The sequence below is a fragment of the Rhipicephalus sanguineus genome, chromosome 4, assembly GCF_013339695.2.
Source record: "Rhipicephalus sanguineus isolate Rsan-2018 chromosome 4, BIME_Rsan_1.4, whole genome shotgun sequence".
Taxonomy (NCBI): Eukaryota; Metazoa; Arthropoda; class Arachnida; order Ixodida; family Ixodidae; genus Rhipicephalus; species Rhipicephalus sanguineus.
In genome coordinates this window covers 6,526,817-6,552,326 of record NC_051179.1, presented here as the reverse complement: position 1 = coordinate 6,552,326, position 25,510 = coordinate 6,526,817, and the positions used below count along the sequence as shown (strand labels likewise).

The window sequence follows — 25,510 nt, the reverse complement described above, 5'->3', positions numbered from 1 at the left end:
CTCCGCTATTTTTATCTGCCTTCGCACCATTCCTAAGCAATTTCCGTTTCCGCCTTGTATCGGCGCAGTAGTCTTCCTGGATAGAAATGGCTGTCCCTTTTAATTTTCGTGCATTCTGCATGACTCTGTTTTTTTCAGCGTAGTCCTGAAAATAAACGATAATCGGCCTCGGCTTGCCCCCTGAACTCTTTCCTAACCTATGTATTCTAGCCACCGAAGTGCAGTTCACGCCCATTTTTAAGGAAAAGAGTTTGTTTATAACTTGGTCGCGTAACAACAACACAGTTTCATTGAGAATATCTGCAATGCCAAAAATTATCATATTTGGCCGCCTACTGCGATCTTCAAGATCGATCAATTTGGCTTGCTGCAACTTGATTCGATTTAAAGCATTGCTAGCTTCTTTTGATGCGACGCTTGGCAGGAAACAAATGTTCTAACGGGTGATGCAAGGGATTTCATGCGTGGTCTTTCCGCGCCAGTCATGCACTACGCTTCATCGTTTGTGGAAGCCAAGGGGAGCATCACTTCCAACTGTCAGCAACGAACGAACCACGAGAACGAAGAACCTTCGACCCGCCGTCCTCCCCAGCATGACAATTCGACGGCATCGCTCGTCGGCGCCATCAGCCTCGAGCTCGGGAGACTGCATTCTTTTTCTGCGAAGGCTCGTTGTTCTTTCGACTCGACAACAACGTTTCCCTCTCGTCTATACTATACCTGTCGGAGAGAAATGAGCGCGCCCGTTCTGAAAGCTGGCCCGTCGCCCCGTACGCGCTGCACTAAATAGAAACCCATCTGTTGCGCGAATAAGCAATTATGTGTTTTAATCCGATTACCTGAGATAAAACGCTACACAATACTGTCCGTATAAACGCACTCACATCAACGTGATGTTCGCGAAGGACGTGGGAGGCTGTACTTCGCCGAGTGAAGATGAGATCAGCTGATTTCTACCGCCTGTACTGCGTCAAACGTCGCAGACAACTTTTCTTTGGCGGCTGGTTGCACATCGGGGCACGTTCGGCTGCTGTATGACGCCGGCAAATGGAAATGCACTCGGAAACGCGTCGTTCATGGTTCACCTCTGTCTCCGTGCGGGATGCGCAAGCCATCGGACGAGTCCGCCGCGGTGGTATAGCGGTTACGGTGCTCGGATGCTGACCCGAAGGTCGCGGGTTCGATCCCGGCCGCGGCGGTCACATTCGATGGAGGCGAAATGGTAGAGGCCCGTGTACTTAGATTTAGGTGCACGTTAAAGAACACCAGATGGTCGAAATTTCCGGAGCCCTCCACTACGGCGTCTCTCATAATCATATCGTGGTTTTGGGACGTAAAACCCCAGATATTATTATTATTATTATTAAGCCATCGGACGAGAAACAATTCCACACACAAACTAGCTGTGACTGCCTGCGAGGGTTCCCTCGTACACACGTATACACGCGCATGTATACGCGAACGATGCCTCTCATATATGCAAAATTAAAGCGTTGTAGCCGATCATAAAATCTTCAAAGATAACGTGAAGTGCATATATAAAGCCGCGTAAGTCTACCCAGATCGTGTGGTGCGGTGGCGTAGTGGATACAATGTCTGCTTGTCACGCGGTTGGTGTGGGTTCAAATCACCGTGGTGGAGTGTGTGTGTGTTGATACATGCTTTATGACTCTCTGTGCGGTGTTCTTGTGACGTGTAAATGCATATTCATGAGTTGGAAGGCTGAAAAGAAAAAAAGAGGAAGACATGCACAGTCAAACAAAATGTCGAAGAATGTTTTTTTTTTTTTTTGCGAAAAGTACCGCATATATTTTGACCGCATATTGAGTCGTATGTAAGCCGGATAGATTTGACCTGAAATCCCATGCCAAATGACGGTACGCGTTATAGACAGTTATAGTCTAGCGTTAGCGTGATAGCGGGGGTTAAGGGAATTCGCAACTTCCAGGTACCGTGGCGCCGCCGAGTGGTGGCCGCCGGAAGCTCTGTTGAGATTATTGAAATGTTGGACCCGCTTGAGTCAGCGAATGTTGCCACTTGTTTTGTCTTGTTTGGGGTCGTTTTGCGACGGTGTGCACCAACGTTTATATCTATAAACGTTGGTGCACACCAACGATACGATACGATACGATACGATACGATACGTGACACTTTCGGTTCCTCACTGTGAACGGAAAATAAAAGAAAAAGGCAACTGATTTTACTGCGGGCCTCGGTGCTCACAGCGTATAGCGGGAGGCAAAGCAAAAGCCTCCCCTTCAGATTAGCGCCTCGAAAACCCGTGAGCGGTTAAGCGGGTTAAACTTCGCAAGCAAATAACCAAGGCCCATGAATGTATGTAGAATCCCATTTTGTATTTGAGTATATGTCTACTACCTCATATCACCTTTCTCGCGCTTCGTTCCTCCGCTCTACACAGTCGCTGTGCAGACAGTACCAGAACTGATAAGGAATGCGTTCCGCCTCTAGAATATAATGAAAAGTCCGCTTTCAAAGCGTCCATCGCACCATTCCACGTCTGAAGTGGCTGTGAAGTGCCTCCGTGACCTTCACATCTCCAGCTCTTTTTGTTCGGTATTACTTGCTGATGGCGCTGTTCTTTCGTCCCTGTCCTGTCCGATGTTACTTATTGCACTTCTCATAAACACCGAAAGCGTAGGATGATAACAGGAACGTCACATCTTAAACGTGAAAATTGCGTCTTGCGCTGGTTTCATTCGCTGCTTGTCGACCTATTGTGGCATTCCGCTGTTTACTTTTTCTCTTTTTTACCAAGAAAGCGCAATAAAATCGCCGAATATCGTGGGTACAGCGCAACATCAGAAGGAAAAGAAAACGACACACAGGAAAGAGCGCTTTCTTTTCCTTCTGATGTTGCGCTGTACCCACGATATTCAGCATGAACCAACTCGCCCAAATCAAGCTCTTGTTGCTGCAAATAAAATCGTATTTTCGATAATCGCACATGCCTCAAGTGGTTCTTGTGCTTCGGTGTCGAAGGGCAACACATCTTTTTTTTTCGTTTACTTATACATTACTTCGTGCTTTGAAGGGAGCTGAGCTAGCTACGCGGCAGAATGCGATGCAAGCAGAAATGAGATAAAGCATGTCTCCGAGAATGTCTCTGATATTACTGAGACATCTTTACTGAGTCTCCTACTACCATATCGTGCTAACAACACAGCGGGGGTTGCAACGCGCGATTAAACGCCGCAAGCAACGCGACTAGTGTGTTTGTTTTATTTACAATTGTGTGCATATTTATCTTCCTAATGAGGTTCCAGTCGCGTACCCGACATTCGTTTACTTATTATAATATGTCACCGCAACCCTGCTTTCACTAAAACATAAATCGGAGTGCAGCCGAAGCGCAAAGAACTGAACTCTTCGCCAAACATGTACGTTCCTAAATCGTCTGCAGCGGGCCGATAATCTCAACGACCGCCATGTTGGATGTACAGTCGCGCCACCTATAGGCCGTGAAAGTTGCGAATAGCGTTACCGTGCCGCAAACGGTGGTTACGGAAAGCGTGTTTTAGTTTAGCGGGATAGCGTTTACGTGCCCAAGCCGGGACGGTGGCGCCACCTAGCGAAGGGTGAATGCGTTAAAAAAAGTGAAAAGAACAAAACCGAGAATGCTTGCCTGGATCCCCGCACGCAGCAATATTACTACTTTTTTAGTGAAAATAAAAGTAAATAAATATGAACTAAGCACCAAAAGCGAAAATTTTCATGTTACAGACTTGTTTACACCGATCTTCTAGATAGGCCTAGGGACGTTCGAAATGGGAAGCGATCTCAAAAACTACGCTATGTTACTCGTATTACTCGGTCGCCGAAGCTACCTGAAGGCAAGCGAAGCAATTTCGCACAGTCGTTTGCTACGAAAGAAGTGGATCCGTCCACATCAACGCTAAATTCAGTTCGAAGCGGGTGTCGAAAACCGCCGCCATGTTTTACGTACACTACGTTAACCACGCAAACACGCTAACGCTAAATCTGAAAAATAGCGTGCGTACGGTAAACGCTACGGGTCACGTACGGTACTGCGCATGCGCATTTCGGTCCCGCTATTCCGGTAAGCCCGCTAAACTATAACTGTCTATTAAGGGGTCACTTTTAAACGGCCTCCTGGCAACGAGATGGCCTCGCATATGGAAGAGCCGCATAAACTTGCACCGCATAAGAAAGAGCCGCTTAGCCAGAGGCGGCATAAAAAAGAGCCGTATAAGTAGGCCGCTTAGAGAGCCATTTATAAACGTCGGAAATGACCTATTTTCCGCCTTATATGCGTTGTTTTAAGCGGTCGTTTGCTAAGAGTGTAGCGCCAGAGTAAGTATTGCAGGAAAGTATGTTTTCCGCTGCGCCGCATGGGCAGAGTCTGACATCTACAGCCCACCCAGAAAATCAGAAACAGATTACGATGGGGAATGGAAGACGCAACCCGGTATAAAAGTACGATTCTGCGATATCTGCAGTAAGTTTCAATTCATGCCGATTCATGGCTTCTCAACAATAGACCATATTCATACTATCAATCAGGTGATAGAGAAATGCCCGGAATACAACCAACGCATAGCCTTCATAGAATACGAGAAGGCATTTGATTCGGTGGAGACATCAGCAGTCATGCAGGCACTGCGGAATCAGGGCATCGACGAAGCCTATATAAACATAATGGAGGAAATCTACAGCGGATCCACCGCCACTATAGTCCTCCATAAAAAAAGCGACAGAATGCCAATAAAGAAGGGCGTACGGCAGGGAGACACGATCTCTCGAATGTTATTCACCGCGTGTTTACAGGAGGTTTTCGGGGCCCTAGATTGGGAAGAATTAGGGGTAAGAGTTAATGGAGAGTATCTCAGTAACCTGCGATTCGCTGATGACATTGCATTGATGAGTAATGCGGGAGACGAATTACAGCTCATGATTACTGAACTGGATACGGAAAGTAGAAGAGTAGGTCTGAAAATTAATATGCATAAAACTAAAGTAATGTGGAACAATCTTGGCAGAGAACAGCGCTTTGCGATAGGTGGCGAGACACTGGAAGTTGTAAAGGAGTACGTCTACTTAGGACAGGTAGTAACCGCGGAGCCGAACCATGAGAGTGAAAGAACTAGAAGAATAAGGATGGGATGGGGCTCATTCGGCAAGCATTATCAAATCATGAATGGTAGTCTACCACTATCCCTCAAGAGGAAGGTATATAACAGCTGCATCTTACCGGTACTTACCTACGGAGCAGAAACCTGGAGACTTACAAAGAGGGTTCAACTTAAATTGAGGACGACGCAGCGAGCGATGGAAAGGAAAATGATAGGTGTGACCTTAAGAGACAGGAAGAGAGCAGAGTGGGTCAGGGAACAAACGGGGGTTAAGGACATCATAGTTGAAATCAACAAGAAGAAATGGATATGGGCCGGGCACGTAGCACGTTGGCAGGATAACCGGTGGTCATTAAGGGTAACTGACTGGATTCCAAGGGATGGCAAATGCGTGAGGGGGAGACAGAAAATTAGGTAGGTAGATGAGATTAAGAAGTTTGTAGGTATAACGTGGCAGCATAAAGCACAGGACCGTGTTGATTGGCGGAACATGGGAGAGGCCTTTGCCCTGCAGTGGGCGTAGACAGGCTGATGACGATGATGATGATGATAACATTAAGAGCAAGATCTGTCCAACGCTTATAAATGTCTGGTGAAATAAATATAGCAGAACCACCATGGCTATCTGAAATGAGGTGGCAGTATTCAGCTTGGTATGAACACAAACCGTATTAATTAGCATCCGAATTATTGTGCCACGTCTCGGAAACCCAAATGAATGAAATTGGTCAATTTAATGAGTCAATGAAAACTGAAATTCTGTCGCCATTCTTACGCAACTTCGCGCGTTTATATAAATACACGATATATTAGTCGATGTAAGGAATGTTGTGACTTCTGTAGGTGATAACATAAGAACTATTGATGTCAACTATTCCCCGACTTGCACGTGAAATGTGTCTACGTCAAGATTCGAGCATCAGCCTCAGAAGCCAATCTGAATACCCTGGAATCAGTTGATTTGCGAGATTTGATTTGGTAGTTTTCAGTCCATAAAAACTGCCATTCGTTTTCCCTTTTTAGCCCAAGCGTTTTGCTGAATGAACGTTTGTTATCGACTGTCAGGGGTTCGTAAATGTAAATGGGCTTATCTGAACTGCCAGAAAACCCAATCTGAGAGGACCGCAGACGGGCCTTGCGACCCTTATTTAGAAACTCATTCTTCTTTACGCGCGAGCAGAAACTAACAATGATGTTCTTGTCAGTTATTGTCTTGCTTGCTGCACGATGTGCAATGTCAATGTCCCCAGAAGAAATGGCGCACTCAGTTGCTTCGGCAACGTTCTCCAGCATTTCCGTACAGTCCTCACTTTGCGATGATGGAATGTCTTTTATTTCGATTGAGTACTGCATGAGCATACTCACGCAGCACTCATTTTTATTGTCGCCGCAAGGCTGGTACATGCGTAATGCTATGTAAAGTCACGCAGGACGCGTGAAAAGAGTGTCATTTGCGCAACAGTGCAAGAAATTTGGTCAACCGGCACGAAGGGATTGCTGAAGTAAGAAATTTATGCTTACCCTGTTGGAAAACCCAGTGGCACTGTCCCAGTGCCATACCTGTTCATTGGACCAGTGTGGCGCTGGGTACTGGGACGCTGGCATGCTGCACGCGGCACACTCGACGCTGGCGCACTGCACACTGGGCCACCCATTACGGGCCGAAATTGGGCTTTTAAATTGTTTTTTAAAACTGTGGTCATACCCAGATCGTATTTAGGGCTGAAACGCGAGCACTGCGACAGAAACAAAAACAAAAAACCCTAAAAAAAAACGAGCGAGCGGGAGTCGAACCCACCACCTCTACGCACCGTGCATCCTGAATCTGACACGTTACCGCTACACCACACCTGAAAGACGAGAGGTGGTTTCTTTTATTGCGATAGCAATTATATGGACAGTCTCGGCTGGATATTGCCGTCGCCGTCATGCACCGTATATGTATAAGTATATATATATATATATATATATATATATATATATATATATATATATATATATATATATATATATATATATCTAAAAGCCCAAAAGAAAAATAATTCAGAAAAATGCTTCCGAAGCCCGGAATCGAACCAGGGACCTCTTGCTCTGCAGCGAGTGGCGCTATTCCCTACGCCACGAAACGCAGATCCTCCACGTAGCTAACGGCGAGCGTCATATACACACCCTTTACCGCTGGATGGACTCAGAGACGGCCGGCGCTTATAAGCGTTTCTTCATTACCAGCGAGATGGCGCAAGGAGCGCGACGGGCGCATTTAAAAGTCGTCGGCGAGCTTGCTCGCTTCTTATATTTGCGCAGGGAGAACCTTGGCCTTCCGCTGTGAGCTCGCGCGGTTCTCTCGTGGTGAGGGGAAGAGAGATGTTTCAAGCTTTCACCGTGATGTCCGCGCTCATGTTACGGAGCGTACGAAAGTCACTCGAGCTCAAGAGGCGCTGCTAAACGAACAAACAGAAGATGAGCGCGAACTATCAAGTGTCACAGCTCGACACTTGAAGCACGCTAGTTTCCTTCGCTGCTTCGGCCGCCTTTGCAACAGGAGCACTGTTCAATCTGAGAGTATCCATTGGCGAGCCTCACTTCGTATAGCATTAGTTTCTTGCTATGGCATTCATTGCTTCGCCCTTGCGGCGAAACTGGGCCTTTTTTTCTTCATGTTATAACTACTTCTGGTAGCCAGTATTCTCATTTTTCTCGTTTAGAAACGCAGTTTTCAGTCTCTTCGTGCTCGCGAGAACCTAAGAGAAGGTAGTTAATTTGTTTGTCATGTGCTGCCTAGGATCAGAACGTCTCACTGGCACGTTTTGCCGGAAAAAATATTAGCGTAACCGCAGATGTGTTGCGGCAATCGCACTGACCCGCTAAGCAGTTAGTCATACCTATGTAAAAAGAGTATGCATCTGACCTGCACACTGAACACTTTAGTTTTCGTCAGCCGTTTGAACATGTTTTCTGTCCTTTTTGTTTACGTTCCGCGTACTATACAGCCGCAGTAGTTCATCCTAGCCGAACCGACCGTTAGGCTTAGAGCTGTACTCCGTGCGCCACGATCGCTGTGATGAATGTGGATATTCAATTACGAAGAATCTAATAAGCGTTCAAATGCAGTTTCGATCATACCTGAGTCAAGCGAGGCCATATTTGCACCTTCGACTACATGAATCAGAAGCTGAAAACGCCGAGACTGAGCGTTACATTGGCTCCCTGTTGCCGGTGACGTGCGGCTTTTAGCGGTACGGGCCCATATGGAAGGACTGGACTGGCTGCTAGAGTAGGTTGATGTTATCAGACTAATAGTAATGTCATATTGTGTTGCGAATGATAACTTCTTTCGATGCAGTTATATAAACTGCATTCACGACACTCGATCACACACTTCAGAGAAAGCGCGCGCACGCGCGCTCGGCAGCTGATTGCTTTAGTGTATACGTACGTCCGTCGTTTAACAAAATTAAAGCTAGATATGTGTAGGACACAGAATAGAATAATATTTTCAAGAGATTCGATAAGTTCTTCTTTTGACTTCTCGCGACCCAATACCAAATCTTATATGAATTCCACCCAGCGCACCCAGTTTTTTCCAATGTGCTGCCAGTGTTCCCAGTGCGCAGACAGACACTGTACAGCGTGACCAGTGCCTGCCAGTGCGGTGTAAGACACTGGGCCACACTGTACAGTATTCCCAGCGTCTTTCAACGCACTGGGCGGCACTGGCCACGCTGTACTGTCTGTCCCAGTGCCTCCCAGCGCGCTGTAGTACATTGTAGTACACTGTACAGCGTTTCCAGTGCCACCCAGTGCGCTGAAAGGCACCGGGAAGCACTGGCGACGCTGTTTGTTCCGATAGTTCTGAAGGGTTCTCGCTGAATTAACTTATTTACAATTCCACCAAATGCATTTAGCCATTTTAATGAAAACTTCGAAGTTGTTTTTACACAGGCATGGCTACATTTGGCTACTTTTGCTATCCTTGGCTCAAGTTGGCTACATTTGTCTAGATCTTTTTCTAATTTCATGGCAATTGTTTCTCTTTTCGACCTGGCAACCTTGCTACGTTCAGTGCACAGCAACGGCCCTTTAGTGCAGCCCAGTGGCGTAGCCAGGAGGGGGGGGGGGCCACACTGAACCCGTGCTTTCTTTTTTTTTTGCCATGGGGTAGAGCAAATGACACTCGACCACATCTTTCTGCCCGGCCTCCACTTCAGATCAAGGAGCTCCCCCCCCCCCCCCCCTCGAAAAAAATTTCTGCCTACGCCCTGGTGCAGCCTCGTCGTTGCAGGCGCTGAAATGCTCCGCTAACCTTCCAGAAAAGGTGTTTCAGGAGCTGCTCCCTCTTCAAATAAATCAGACGCTTTGAAACGTCCCTGGTCAGCTGTGTTGCGATCGCGTTTTATAGCGTTAGCTACACTGGCCTAGCCGAGCCATATTCGCGTGGCTCCTCAAGAGCAGTGCTGCGCATGCGTGAGGATCAGTGATGTCACACAGCTGGCGCATCGGAGCCGGCACCTCCCGCGCACTCCGCCGCTGCCGCGCGCGACTCGCGGCCGCGGGTCTGCGCTTTCCAGAGGAGTGACGTCGTAGCCAAGGTACGCGTACTGGCGCCGGCGCGCGCGCAGCTATTCGCCTTCGCTGTGCAGTCGCCGTCTGACACTGCGCTGGAGCCGCTTGATAGCGCCTCTGAGTGGCGTTTGCCAGTGTGGTTCAGACATGGAGAAGGAGAGCGCAAATGCTGCTCAACGGCGCAGAAGAGCGGAGAAGCTTAACTCATCGGATCCCGAAGCAGTTACCTGGCAAAATAAAGATACATATGCCACATAATATGTATACCATGTGCGTGTCATTGCAGCAGCAGTAAGCATGATAATCAAGCTAATCCTAGACAATCAGGAAAGCTAAGAACAATCAGCTGAACCTTTGCTAACGCTACGTTATCCTGGCATAGCCGAGCTAAGCCACTGCAACATTGTTTTCTTTTTTTTTACCCCGGATGGTTTGCGTATAAAATGCAATTCTCTTCGCCTCACTCTCATTTTAAAGAAATGTTTAGCAAAGCACACTCGTCAACACATCTGCGTGAGGTGACATTCGAAATTTAGGGGCTATCGGGAAAATGTGGTCAAGGCGTGCCTCGCCCACTCTTTTGCTTTGTTTCTTTTTGTCGCATTGCGCAATGCTCTGTCATAACCTTTAAAAGCGGAGTTGTGCCCCGTTAGTCAGAAATTATCATCGTCATGAACCGGCCGGCACGCGCTCTCTTCGTTCTCCTCTTGCTTTTCTTCATCGCTCCCAGAACACATGCGTCCACATTTGTCCGGCGTGGGATGCAATAACTCTGATGGGCGAGAGAGCGAGTAAAGAGAGAGAGAGAGAGAAAGAAAGATACGTTCTTGGCGAGGCGGAATTCGAACCGGCGTGCCCGAAGGTCAGCGTCGTAATTACACGGCGATGCACGCACGCTAGAGAGCTTAGCATAGCTACAGTGCCTAGAATATACTTAACTAGCGTGCCGACCGCCGAGCGTTTCCAATGGGGGACGCTGGCACCGACGGGGATGCATTCTGCCGGAGGTTACCAGATGGCGACACCCTTTGGGACCGTGCTAACCGAGCGGCACATCAAGCCGAGCAAGCGCGTTGCCCGCGCGTCGCTTGCGCTGCGGATGCGCGTTCGTAAGCGCATCCGTAAGCGAGTAAGAAATATTCCGTGGTTGCGGTAAACTTGTGGGGCGCTGCTGCTTTCGAGCAAGTAGCGTATGGTGTCTACGCATGTCAGCGCTAGGTTTCTTTTCTGTGCAGGCGCTTCGGACTTGTTTCTGTTCACGGAACCGCGATGTGGTCGCAGAAAACGAGGCGCCAAGACAGCACCTGTTTTGTCCCTGTTGTACGAGCGGATATCACTCAAACAACGAGCTGGTCTCATTATTCAGCGCGCCTATGCGCACAGAACGTTCAGTCGAGTCGGAGAAGAATATAAAGAGCACAAATCGAAGACTAACTCCGGCGGCTTTCGTTTGTGAGAAACACTTCAATAATTGCTACACTGAGCGTCGTTAGGTGATTACATAGATAATTAGTAATATATATATATTGCCACGGCAAACCGCCATCGCTCAGCACAACGCAGGCGTTGCAAACCAAGCGAAACGCTCAAGGCATCGTTACGACAGATGAAGCCAGCCGCAGTCCGCCGGCCGGTCCTGCATACGCACGAGCTCCGAGCGAGTGGCCAACGCGCGTGTGGAAGAGAAAGACGACGATCGAAGGGTGGCTCGCGAGAACTACGGACTCTCGGTTCTTTTTACTGAACTGCTGTGATTCTTTTAGGGGCGAAGCTCCTTAAAGCGGCACCCGTTCGTCCCTCGTAGTGTGTAACCAGTCGTAACGCTAGTACCAGATCTTGACCTCCAAGGTGGTGCCGGTGGGAGATTTCTCCTGTGCGTTGTTGAACAATAAAAAATTCGCAGCGTGCGCGTTAACTAAAAGCCGAATTCTTCTGTCTCTCATTCCCCATTAGCAGCCATTGGCATGTTCCAGTAGGAAACGTTAGTAGAAGTAGAAGTGTAAGTGTTAGCTAAAAGCCGACTTCTTCTGTCTCTCATTCCCATTAGCAGCCATTGTTTACCTCCAAGGTAGTGCCTGGTGAGATTTCTCCTGTGCGTGATTAAACAATAAAAATTTTGTTCAAAACGCCGTTGATTGATGAAATAAACCAACGAAAGACGCCAGATGTTTTCTAAAAGCAAAACGAAAGAACGCCAGATGTTTCTAAAGCAAAACAAAAAGACGCCAGCTGCTTAACGAAAGACGCCAGATGTTTTCTAAAGAAATGGTTTTCTAAACAATGAAAATTCACCGCGTACATGTAAAATTAAAGTGAGCTGCAAGTCGTCATAACTCATCGAACCTTTAGTATAAACGCGCCCGATCTCACGTCGGTGATGATGTACTGGGCAGAATTCACGGAAGATTCACGGTTTACCGATGAACCTCCGCAGCTTCGCCCACTCATCATCATTCACTCCGTGGATATGCTGTGATTTTTTTGCCTTGGCGGTGCGGCAAGATGCTATCGGCCGTTGTGTTCTGCTGTGCTTTTCTTTTTTATTTTTTTAAATGTGAACACGCTCCTTGTTGAATATCTGTGCTGTCTGCTGTGTCTTTTGAGCCCTCGCGTTGTCACAAGAGTGATAGTGCGCACCTTCCCGCGCATGTCAGGTCATGCTCTTGTGTGCCACGTTTCGCGCAAGCTAGGATTATCGGCAAAAGCAGAGGTCAAACAGCAAGGGAATTACTAGAGGCGTATCAGATTAGAAGTAAACGGTCCGCTTGTGTCAGTGACACATCCATTGTTCTGTTTCAATCTGAGTTGTCCTTTAATGAACTGCTCACATGGTGTCATGTTTGGGGTAACTTTTCCACACCACTGCGCATGTGTGGAAGTTTACCCGTTTTTCAGCCTGCGCTGGCAATAAACAGCTAGTAGTTTGGCGCTCTTCTGTCTCTTTCCTCCGGCCCTTTTTCATTTGCCAGCTTCGCGCCACTTACGATATGTTCAGCAAACATAAGGTAACAAGGCGGCGAAATGCTACATGACGACATCATTCAGCCTTACTAGAGTCCGTGGGCGTCACCAGTGGTGTAAGTGAAGAAGAAGGACGGGACCCTACGCTTCTGTGTCGATTATCGCCGCCTGAACAAGATCACGAAGAAGGACGTCTACCCTCTCCCACGGATAGACGACACCCTTGATCGACCTTACAACGCGAGGTACTTTTCGTCGATGGACCTCAAGACCATGGCCACTGGCAAATCGTAGTCGACGAGAGAGACCGAGAGAAGACCACCTCCATAACACCACATGGCCTCTTCGAGTTCAAGGTAATGCCCTTTGGTCTTTGCTCGGCACCTGCGACGTTCCAGCGTGTTACGGACACCGTGCTCGCAGGATTGAAGTGGCAGACGTGCCTTGCGTACTTGGATGACGTTGTCCTGTGTGCCTCAAACATCGACGAACACCTCCGGCGCCTTGAAGCTGCACTTCAAGCAATCAAGACCTCCGGACTCACCCTAATGCCAAAAAAGTGCCGCTTCGCTTACGACGAACTCTTGGTCTTGGGCCCTGTGATTAGCAAGTCTAGAGTTCGCCCGGACCTGCGGAAAACAACTGCCGTTGCTGCCTTCCCGCCGCCCCCCGACAAGAAGGCCGTACGCTGATTTCTGGGCTTGTGCGCCTATTACAGACGTTTCGTCAACAAATTTTCACGGATCGCCGAGGCACTGACGCAACTCACGAAGACCGACGTCAAATTCAGGTGGGGAACGCCGCAAGTTCAAGCACTTCAAGAATTTAAATGACGCCTGCAGACGCCTCCAATACTTGCGCATTCCGACGAATACGCAGATACGGAAATCCACAGCGACGCAAGCAGCGTAGGACTAGGCGCCGTCCTTGTGCAAAGGACCGACGGACTGGAAAGGGTTATCAGTTATGCTAGCCGGTCGCTATCTAAGGCAGAAGCAAAGTATTCCACAACAGAAAAGGAGTGCTTTTTCATAATCTCGGGTACATCCAAGTTCCGCCCCTACCTGTACGGCAGGCCCTTCAAAGTTGTGAGCGACCACCACGCATTGTGTTGGCTAGCTAACATGAAGGACCCTTCAGGTCGCCTCGCACGGTGGAACCTAATACTTCAAGAATGCGACATTACCGTCGTTTACACGTCCGGAAGAAAACACCCTGACACCAACTGCCTGTCTCGTGCCCCCGTGGACGTGCCGCCGCAAGACGACCAGGATGATGACTGCTTCTTGGGAACCATAAGTGACGACGACTTCGCTGAACGACAGTGATCGGACGCGGAACTCAGAAGCCTTATGGAATTCCTCGATGGCAAGACCGCCGTCGTTCCGAAGGTATTCAAACGAGCACTGGCGTCGTTTTATTACGCAACGGCGTTCTCCAAAAGAACTTCTCACCACTTCAAGCCAAATACATCCTCGTGATACCTTCATAATTGCGACCTGAAGTCCTCCAGGCCCTACACGACGACCCGACGGCTTGGCACCTCGGTGTTTTCCGCACTTGCCTCGCCTCACTGCCGACGTCATCCACTACGTAACGGCTTGCCGAGACTATCAACGACGAAAGACGCCGCCGACAAGGCCAGCAGGACTTCTTCAGCCGACTGAGCCACCTCGGAGACCGTTCCAACAGATTGGGATGGACCTCATGGGGCAGTTCCCAACGTCGACTTGCGGTAATAAGTGGATCGTTGTAGCTACCGACCACCTGACCCGCTACGCCGAAACACGGGCCCTGCCCAAAGGCAGTGCCTCCGAGGTGGCCAAGTTCTTCGTTGAGAATATCGTCCTGCGTCATAGCGCCCCGGAGGTCCTCATCACCGAAAGAGGTGCTGCCTCTACCGTGGAGCTAATTCAGGTGATCTTGAGGTACAGCAAGACAAGCCACCGCCGGACCACCGCCTACCACACACAGACCAATGGCCTCACCGAGCATCTAAACGAGACCATCGCCGACATGCTGGCCATGTACGTCGACGTCGAGCACAAGACGTGGGATGCCATCCCAGGCAGCACACAACGTCGGGCCGATATTGGTTTTACGGCGGCTGTGCGCGGCCCCACCTCGGACCAGCATTGCCAGCCTGGCGCCGATATCGGCGGAGCCGTTGACTTTTGCCGGCAACACTGGGCCGATTTTGCCGCCTTTCAACCGATGTTGGTCTTTCACCGGCAACATTGGGCCGAGTTATCCGGCCTTCTGCCGTCTTCCCGCCGATATCGGCTTAGCCGATTTCTTTCACCGGCAACATTGGGCCGAGTTTGCCGCCGTTTTGCCGTACTTTCGCCGACATCGGCCGAGCCGATGGTTTTCACCGGCAACATTGGGCCGAGTTAGCCGCCGTTTTGCCGTACTTTCGCCAACATCGGCCGAGCCGATGGCTTTCACCGGCAACATTGGGCCGAGCATGCCGTCATTCTGCCGTGCTTCAGCTGACATCGGCGGAGCCGATGGTTTATCGACGATGTTGGAACTTTCTTGTCTCCCTTCAGACAGTTATACATGCCCTGTTGAGAAGGTCCTCCTGCGTCGCGGCGCTCCAAAAGTCCTCGTCACCGACAGACGTACGGCTTTTACGGCAGAGCTAACGCAAACCATCTTGAAATAGAGCCACACAAGTCACCGACGGACATCACCCGCAGGCGAACGGCCTCACCGAGCGGCTAAATGAAACCCTCGCCTACATCCTGGCAATGTACTGTACGTCGAACACATGACATGGGACGCCATAATATCTTCCGCACATAACCTGAAGTTAACACGGCAGTGTAAGAAACGGCGCACATATGACGCCGTTCAAACTAGTTCACGGAAGCCCCTCAACGACGCTGGACGCCGTGTTGCCGGCCGTCAGTGACGAGAATGACCTGGACGTTGCGCTCTACCTTTAGCCCGCCGAAGAAGCCCGGCAGCTCACCCGCCTAGGATACAATCGTAATGCAATAGAGCATTAGGCGCTTGAATATTTGTAGCTTAAGCTGTAGAATACCGCCACATGGATTGATGTACTAGCGCAAATAACAAAGTTCAAATATTGTACCATGCTAATGCCGCACGTACGACTCGGGGCGCGAAGTATCGCCGACTGAATAGCTTGCATTCTCTTATTCGTTTCTGCTATGACAATGACTAACAACTAGCACTAGCACAGTCACTTTTCTACCAAAAAAGGTGGTCTTTAGAAGAATAACTGACTGAAATTAAATAGCCACTTCGTTGACCAGTTGTTCAACGCTATCAAAAATGTTGAAACGTTATAACACATACCATTAACTTCATGGGCCAAATTCGAAGTACTTCTGTTTCGTAAATGTTTTTGCCACTGGTCGGCCGACTTCGCTAATGTATCCAGCATCAAAATTCACCCAAACATTCCCGCACGAATGCTTTTAGCGGAAGAAGTTTTATGTGAATACTAATTATGTGCATAAATCGAGCCTGTCATCATATTTATAGCGCTATATCCTTTCAGCCGCTGAATGTGTGGCGCCAGCGCTCATATACTACACGGACAGTTTCCGACCTCTGTGTTTACACATATTTACTCACGCGCGTGTTTGGGTGAAGCGTAACAAGCGCATTTGCTTCAGTTGGTTGGTTGGTTGAAAAACTTTATTTGGTTCCTGCAAGGCGCGCGTCAGCGCGCAGCGGGCGACTCCCACGTCGGGACCGTCAGACCAAGCCTGCCGGCCGCTCCGTGATGTCACATAATTTTACTTTATGAAAATAGTAAAAGCTCAGCAAGGCGTGTTGCTGAGCTAGTTGGTTCATTACTTGAGAAAAATAGGTATGGTGCAAAAAAGACCGGGCGAAGTGAAGACACGTTTTGTCGTTTGAATGTTTACAAATCAACTAGCCCGCTGACCATCTTTAACGAACTGACAAACACGTGTTTGCCACGTGTTTGTCAGTTCGCATTTGCACTTCGTTGCCGTCCATTTTGCGACATACATATCTTTTTCAAGTAAAAATCTCGCTCAACGATTGCTTCCCACGTGCTTTCAGAAACAGTCGCATAAAATTATTATTATGGCACGTGAAATACGATGAAAAATGCGGCTCCAACGTGGTATACGCACACTTTTCATGCCGCGACATGTGGCAACAAGTGATGCATTGAAAATTCGACGAACGCCTTTCTCAAACGGCATGCCCATAGACATGCTGGGGGGATCGCACACCATTGTGGTAGGCTGAGGCGTGCTTTCAAGAAGGGAGAATTCGCATTTTTTTTTTTCGTCTTCTTCAACCTCTACCCTCCCCCCCCCGTCCCTCCCTTCCCCTCGTTCAGCGTCATTGTCGCGAAACTCGCTTGACCAGGCAGGGTAGGGTAGCCGTCCAGACGGAGGGACAATAGTAGCTGCGGGAGCAGGTTTCTTTCACTCCGACCAGCAGAATTCTTCAAGAAGTGCCGTGTGTGGACATGTGTGGTGGAAAGTCAAAATCGTGCACGAGACGGATACGCGGCAGGATTCCGGCATTGTTTTCGGCAGAGATCACCGCAGCGAGAAACCAGTGGCCCCCTGCTTCCATGTTGAACTCGCTCACCTCATATAAGGCCGCGTGTTCACTGCTGTTACGTGTCATCAGATTTTTGTTTTCTTATCGCGTATTCTCTATTGACCATCGTGTTTTGTGTATTCTGATATGGTGCGCTTGCAGTTTTTATTCGCTCGTGTTTTTAGCGATCCAACGGGCACACGTGAGTGGTTTTTATGCACGATTCCTTTCTGTTACAATCTTACCTTTAGATTAGGAATGCGTGCGTGTCCATCTTGTTTAGATGTAGAGTTCATGGGATCTTGTGGTACCGCTCGCAATGTTTCTCGCGTCGCGTGCAGCAGTTTATCCATCTTTTTGGCCCTTAAGATATCACTGAAAAATTGCAATTCCCGCTTAAATGATAACGCTAATTTAATTGCCAGTCATGTGTTGCGAATGCCTACCGTTCCTTGGTGAACTTAATAAACGTGGGGGGGGGGGGGGAGGTGGGGGAGTGCTCCTCTGCTCGTAATTAGCTCACGCGTATCCACAATCTTCTAGTCTAGTTGCCATTCTTAATCTCGCTTTTTCGGCAAGCCGCCTAACATTATCTTTTTTTTCTTCGGGTCTGTCTTTAATCCTACTTTAATGCTGCCTTCGTTTACATCTCCTGAATTTTTTTCGTGATTCGGCACCATCGTTACTGAAAAGCGCGATATCGTCCGCAAAACGCAAGTAGCTAAGATATTCTTCGTTAATCCTTATTCCTATTTTTGCCCGTTCTAGTTCTTTCAATATTTATAGTGAATGTGCCGCACATAACGTTGAAGAGATTGTAACTCTTCGCATAGGCGTGCGCACAATGGGGCAGGGGGGCGGCCGGCCCCCGTAGTCACTTAAGAAGAGGTGGGCGCAAGGTCTGCCAAACACATTGACTTAATAGGGGGGGGGGGCGCCGCGATGAACCTTCGCCCCCCCACCCCCTCTGAAGGGGAACCCTGCTCACGCCTATGATTTTGCGCCTGATCCCATTCTCGATTAGGATTGTCCTGCTTTTTTGAAGAATACGGTGGCTGTGGGGTTGTTTTAGATGTTGGCTACGGTATCTATAGATGTTTAGATATTCCTTGATGGCATAATTTTTCCGGAACTGCTGGCGTGTGTTCATATCTGTGAATAAATTTGTGTTTATCACCTTGCAAATGTGTTGCTCCTTAATTTCTCAGACGCATGCGTAGTTGGTGCAGCAGGCCTTTCATCAATTTAGTTTTGTTTGAGACAATATTGACTTTCGTTCACGGCCTTGCACGGTTCGACAGAATTGTACACTAAGACATCAGTGGAGCAGTCGTTCTAATTAGGAAGCATTTTTCGAATATGGCACCAATGGCAGTCGATGAATGTCGTTGGGCCGCGAATAGTCTATTTTAGCGCTGCTGACTTACAGTACAGTAACCACAGTAATACCGAACTGCCGTGGTCGGCACGCAGCCATTTTACTTTACAACACATGTATCAGCGTGCCTGATCAGCTTACTTTACGCATCGAGCAACTACCGCCGGTGTCTCCATAGAAACTAGCTACGTGCCGACCGCGACGGTACTGTACTACCGTACTTAACGCACGGTAAGCCACCACTGCTAAAACATAACGGGTGTAAACGGTCACGCCGGCGGCTACCCGACGTCGGCGGGGCCGACACCGCGCCAGCATCGGCTAGCATACATAGGCCCAATGACGGCTTGCCATCATCGGCTGAATAACGGCAGGCCCGTCTCGGACCGACGCTGGCTAGCCCACGTCGGCCCGAAGCCGGCAAGCCTGCATCGGCCCAAAGGCGGCTAGCCGACGTCGGGACGATGCGGGTGAAAGTAGCGCGAGCGTGCTTTGCCGACGTGGGGCCAATATTGCTGCCGTCATTTGCCGACGTTGGGCCGAGATCGGTCCAATGGCGGCGTGCTGCCTGGGATCCTTCCATACGTGATCTTCGCATACAACACGGCCGTGCAAGAAACGACGCAGATGACGCCCTACAAGTTGGTCTACGGAAGGAACCCGGCAACGACGCTCAACGCCATCTTACCAGACATTGCCGAGTGTAGCGAAGCGTTCGAACGCCCCTCGTGCAGAGAGTCGGCCCCGCTTTGACTGTGGCTGTCGTGCGCCGTCGCCGAGTGCCCGCTAATAAACGTCTTGACACGAGGAATAAATTCTCTACGTCACTGTTTACCTTCAGCGCGCTGAAGCAGCCCGACAGCTCCCCGCCAACGCATCAATAATCAGCAGATGACCGACAGCCACCGTTACAATCTTAGACGACGCTTCGTTGAATACCAGCCCGGCGACCGCGTTTGGGTCTGGACGCCGATACGTCGACGTGGGCTCAGTGAAAACTTCTTCGGCGATACTTCGGGTCATACAAGGTGCTTCGACGTCTCGGCGCTTTTGACTACGAGGTCATCGCGGACGGCATTACGAACTCCTAGCGACGCCGCGCACGACCTTAAGTCGTCCATGTCGTGCGCCCTAAGCGGATTTTTGCGCGTTAGCGAACCTGGGGACTCTACTATTTCCTTTGTTATTGCAATTCATTTTTGCATGCACTAGTTTTTTTTTCCTTTCTACGTTCTGGTCACAAGCATCAGGACCATGCTTTTTCAGAGGGGGGCAATGCCACGCCCGCTTCTTGTTTTATTTTGATGTATTCGGGTTTGACCAGCAAGGACGGTTATCAACGCTCGATGCTGACCGCGCCGCAGTGTTCGAGAAGCTTCGCGATTTTAGTATATGGCTTTGTTAAGATTGCGCGCATGGCGCGAATAGCCTAGATTATTCCAGAGGTTGCGCAACCACCAGTGGTAAGACTGGAAAGTTCAATGCGTGATGTATAAAAAACGGCGCGTCCCGGCCATGAGCAGTTTATGGTCGGCCGACGCTCCGTTCGCCACTATCAGTGTACATGTCTGTTCCTGTAGTTTGACTTTCCCTTTTCCGGCGACAAGTTCGGCCAAATAAAGAGTTTCATCTTCGACACGCCGACTGCTGCCTTCGTCGACGTCACGACCACGTGACAATAGTATAGCAAGGGCTGGCGAATGGGTGGAGACCGGATTTTAGGCAAATGCCTATTTTGCTCCTTGCATTCCTCTCGCGCCATTTTGATATACGAGCATGAATTAAAGGCTAAGGAGGGATTTTATAGTGTTTTTATTGTGCCTATAAGTGCCTATCTTTGGCATCCGTGCCTAAATACTTACAAATGCCTATAAATGCATATTTTCAAGATTGGCGCTGATATGAACGCTACTCAGGTTCAAGTTTTGCTCCCGCGTGCAGCTTGAGACCGTTATTCATGTTACCGCGCAACATTGGCTGTTCAAAACTAGGGTTCAACCAACTCCCGGAAACAACCGCCATCAGCAGTGAACTGAGGCACGCCGGCGAGAATTCGCCGCCGCGCTGACGTGGCGCGAGCGGTTGGCGAATGCGAAACCGCGGAGAGCCGTCAGCGGAGAGTGAAGAGCAAGAAAAGAGAAATGTGATGTACACGCAGATACAGTTTTGTTTGTAATTTACTTTTTAAGGTGTTCACTGCAGTAGCGTAGCCACAAATTCTTCGCGGGGGAGGGGGGTTCAACCACGCTTTATGTACGTTCGTGCGTGCGTTTCTATGGGTACACCCCCTCCCCCGAAACTGAAAAGTTTCGGGGAAGGGGGGTGTACCCCCGAACACCTACCCCCCGCCTCCGTCTAGCAACGCCAGCGGTTCACTGCCCGGGGAGAAATGGCTATACGCGATTCGACCCCGCCAATAGGAGGAATCCCTCCCTTCTGATCTTTGAACGAACTGGCTATCTGCTCCTGCTCTGCCCCTCTCAGTCACGCCGAAATAACACCCAGGAGAGTGTTGATCCGACAGTAGAGACTTGACTCACCCTGCAGAACACGGGAGAGACCGTGTTCTACGAACCGCGCGGGACAAAGCACAAGTGCACAGCTATGTTCAACTCTTGGCGCCTTTGTGCCATCTTAAGCAATAGCAGGGGCGAAGCTCCTCTTAGTCTAGTCTTGTCACGCGTCAGGCGTCAGGCGTAACCGGCAGTATCTCCCGAACAGTATCTCCATCACCGATCCTTTGCAAACTGCCCACTACGTCGTCTTTGCAAACATCCCACTACGACCCATCACCGATCCATCACTTCACCGACCATAAAGCCGTTATAATGAAGGGGGAACGGAAGCCACGTCTAGCTACCACTTACGATTAATAAAATTTCTTGTATAAATATATACAGTGTTTGTCACGTCTGATGATGTACTAGGCTATCGCTTTGATTACTGCTGGGCGAAACCACTGAAGATTTCACGGTGTAACCATGATTGCTTGAGGAGCTTCGCCCAAGCTCTTCATCATTCACCCGTGGATATGCTGTGAAGTTTCTATTTTCCTGTCGTAGACAGAGGTCGCGCACGTCTTCGTTTGAAATTATTTGCATTTATGTGAAAATGTATTGTGCCTATATTTACGATATTGGAGGCCTAAAGCGTTGTTTTGCCTGCCTATTTCTGGCGCCTAAAACGCGCTTTTTTAATGCCTAAAAGTGCGGCTTCTACAAATGGTAAACGAGGAAGGCCACCCAACACCTTCAGCCTCGGCACCACCAATATGAGGCTGCCTTAATTTGTTTAATAGGAGATGTTCACTGGCGAAAAAGACGCGGACGAGAAGAAGGAATACAGGACCTTCTGCTCGTCTACGTCTTTTTGGCTAGTAAACATGTCCTATATTTCAGGTTACCAACTAGCCCAACTTTCCGCCTGAATTTGTTTTCTTCCTCCATGCCGGGCATTGGACCTTCAGCCATGTGCGTAGACTTTTGTAGGCAACAACGACGGTAATGAAATGCGACAACGAAAGGAAAGAATGGAATGTGGCAATGACAAGTGACCTGGATAAAAGGTTAGCTAGTCGCCGACAAGTGCATGCTCGAGAGGGCACACAAGTGCGCGTGTGACCGGCGTACCTTCGAGGGCCCATTTGCGTACACCCGCATCATGTTTTCCCCGAAATCTGCGTCATAGAGGAAGTCTTACTCACGGACTGAGATCAGGGGCCAGGATACCAGGCGTCGAGAGTCCAGTCATTATGGCAGGCACAACTGCGGATCGAACAATGGTCATAAGGACATGCTGGACAACAAATGACACACGAAACTTGTCGCGCTGCCTGCGAAAACAACGTTTCTAGGACCACTTCTGTTTGAAAACTCCACTCGGTTGCGCGGCTCCGCTGCAAGCGGAGGAAGCGCTGTAGTGGCGTCAGGCTCCAGAAAGTTACGGCCGGTGCACCGTGGGTGCTATCCTGGACAAATTCTGCCATCCTGTCAAATTTCTAAATGGCTGCATTTTAAGCCAATTGGAGAAACCGTCGCAGCCATCCGGGCCAATCAGCGTTGACAAATGGCGGAATTTGACAATGTCCAGAATGACATCCCGTACCGGTGCCCCGGATTAAATGCATCGCTGCGTTATGTTAATAGACAGACAGTCCAGATTTTTTAGCCGAAGAGATTACAAGTTTTACGCGTTCTCAATTCCGATGTGTTTTGTGCCCAGCAGCACAGCGGCAATATGACAAATAAATGACCGACGCTCTTTTGGGCTCCGCGTGATCAGGTGTAATAAAAATCCGGCAGATCCCACGCACTGTGGGAATCGATGTAATGCGAAGCAGCCAGCAAAGAGCTGCATACATCGCTTTGTTTATTTTTGAGCCGAATGAAATCATTCATGCCATGGCATCTAGTTCACCATATATCGCATGTTTGCCATGCACGCGTGCATGCACAATATGGTATATACCATGCCAATGAAACGTATATTCTGGTATATACACTGCATGACTGGTGATTTATGTTCATCACACACTCCTGTCATGCAATACAAATTTTGGTATATATCCAGTTATCTAAACGAACGGAAACGCACCATAACAGTGTCATGTAAATCATACCGTGCATGACATGCATAACACAATTCGCATGTTAGGACCTGTAATTTATGTTCGTCATACAGTCACATCGCATAATACCAATTTTGGTGTATATCAAACGAACGAAATGGCCGCGAGTCCACCATGAGCGTGGCATGTAAATCATGCCATATATGACATGCACGTCATGGTTTTCATGTTACCACCTGTCATTTACGTTCGGCATGCATTCGCGTCACGCAATGCCAATTTTTGGTGTATATCAAGCTAGCGAAACGGCCGCGATCGGACAATGAGCGTTGCATGTAAATCATGCCGTAAATGATATGCATATCATAATTTTCAAGTTATCACCTGTCATATGTTTGTCATACAGTCTCGTTATGCAATACCAATTTTGGTGTATATCAAGCGAGCGAAACAGCCGCGAGCGCATCATGAGCGTGGAATGTAAATCATGTCGCACATGACTTGCCTGTCACGATTTTCATGTTACCACCTCTCATTTGCGTTCGTCATACAGGCGCGTCGCGCAATACCAATTTTGGCGTATATCAAGCTAGTGAAACGTCTTCGAATGCACCATGAGCGTGGCATGTAAATCATGACATGTATGTCATGTTTTTCATGTTACCACCTGTTATTCATGTTCTTGATACAGTCACATCGCGCAATACCAATTTTGGTGCATATCAATCTAGCGAAACGGCCGCGAGCGCACCATGAGCGTGCCATGTAAATCATGTCGTACATGACACGCATATCATGATTTTCATGTTACCACCTCTAATTTACGTCCTTCATACAGTCGCGTCGCGCAATACAAGTTTTGATGTATATCGAGCCCGCGAAACGGCCTCGAATGCACCATGAGCATGACATGTAAATCATGACATACACGACATGCATATCATGGTTTTCATGTTACCACCTGTTATTCATGTTCTTCATACAGTCACACCGCGCAATACCAATTTTGGTGTATATCAACCTAGCGAAACGGCCGCGAGTGCGTCATGAGCGTGGCATGTAAATTATGTCGTGCATGACACGCGTGTCATGATTTTCATGTTACCGCCTCTAATTTACGTTCGTCATACAGTCGCGTCACGCAATACCAATTTTGGTGTATATGAAGCCCGCGAAACGTCCGCAAATGCACCATGAGCGTGGCATGTAAATCATGACATGCATGTCATGGTTTTCATGTTACCACCTGTTGTTCATGTTCTTGATACAGTCAACTCGAGCAATACTAATTTTGGTGTATATCAACCTAGCGAAACGGCCGCGAGTGTGTCATGAGCGTGGCATGTAAATTATGTCGTGCATGACACGCGTGTCATGATTTTCATGTTACCACCTCTAATTTAGGTTCGTCATACAGTCGCGTCGCGCAATACCAATTTTGGTGTATATCAACCTAGCGAAACGGCCGCGAGTGCGTCATGAGCGTTGCATGCAAATCATGACATACATGACATGCATGTCATGGGTCTCATGTTACCAACTGTTATTCATGTTCTTCATACAGTCACATTGCGCAATACCAATTTTGGTGTATATCAAGCCAGCGAAACGGCCACGAATGCACCATGAGCGTGGCATGTAAATAAAGCATGACATACATGACATGCATGTCATGGTTTTCATATTACCACCTGTTATTCATGTTCTTCATACAGTCACATCGCGCAATACCAATTTTGGTGCATATCAACCTAGCAAAACGGCCGCGAGTGCGTCATGAGCGTGGCATGCAAATCATGACATACATGACATGCATGTCATGGTTTTCACGTTACCACCTGTTATTCATGTTCTTCATACAGTCACATTGCGCAATACCAATTTTGATGTATATCAAGCCAGCGAAACGGCCACGAATGCACCATGAGCGTGGCATGTAAATCATGACATACATGACATACATGTCATGGTTTTCATGTTACCACGTGTCAGTTATATTCGTCATGTCTAAATGTCACGTCATACCAGTTTTCGTATATATTCATTCATTTAAACGGCCGCGAGCGCCCCGAGACCATGTCATGTAAATCATGCCGCTCATGACATCCGTGTCATGATTTGCACGTTACGACCTGTCATTATGTTCGCCATGAGCTCTTGTCACGTTATGCCAGTTTTGGTACATATGAAATTAACGGAATGGCCGCAAGAGCCCCAAGGCCGTGGAGTGTAAATCATGCTGTTCATGACATGCATGTCATGATTTTCATGTTGTGACCTGTGTTTTATGTTCGTAATACGGTGATGTTATTCCATACCAATTTTGGTATACATCCGATTAACGAAACGGCCAGGAGAGCACAAAGTCGT

General features: G+C 48.6%; 1 protein-coding gene across 3 annotated transcripts in view; it reads right to left on the bottom strand.

Moving 5' to 3' along the window:
• Positions 1 to 22,333, bottom strand: part of LOC125757998 (endothelin-converting enzyme-like 1) — a 211,976-nt gene extending 189,643 nt beyond the window's left edge. For all 3 annotated transcript variants that reach the window (XM_049414394.1, XM_049414395.1, XM_049414396.1), the window contains exon 1: positions 22,277 to 22,333. In XM_049414394.1, the coding sequence (XP_049270351.1) occupies positions 22,277 to 22,323 (47 nt within the window). In that variant the 5' untranslated portion in view covers positions 22,324 to 22,333. The remainder of the gene's footprint in view (positions 1 to 22,276) is intronic.
• Positions 22,334 to 25,510: the final 3,177 nt, after the last annotated feature.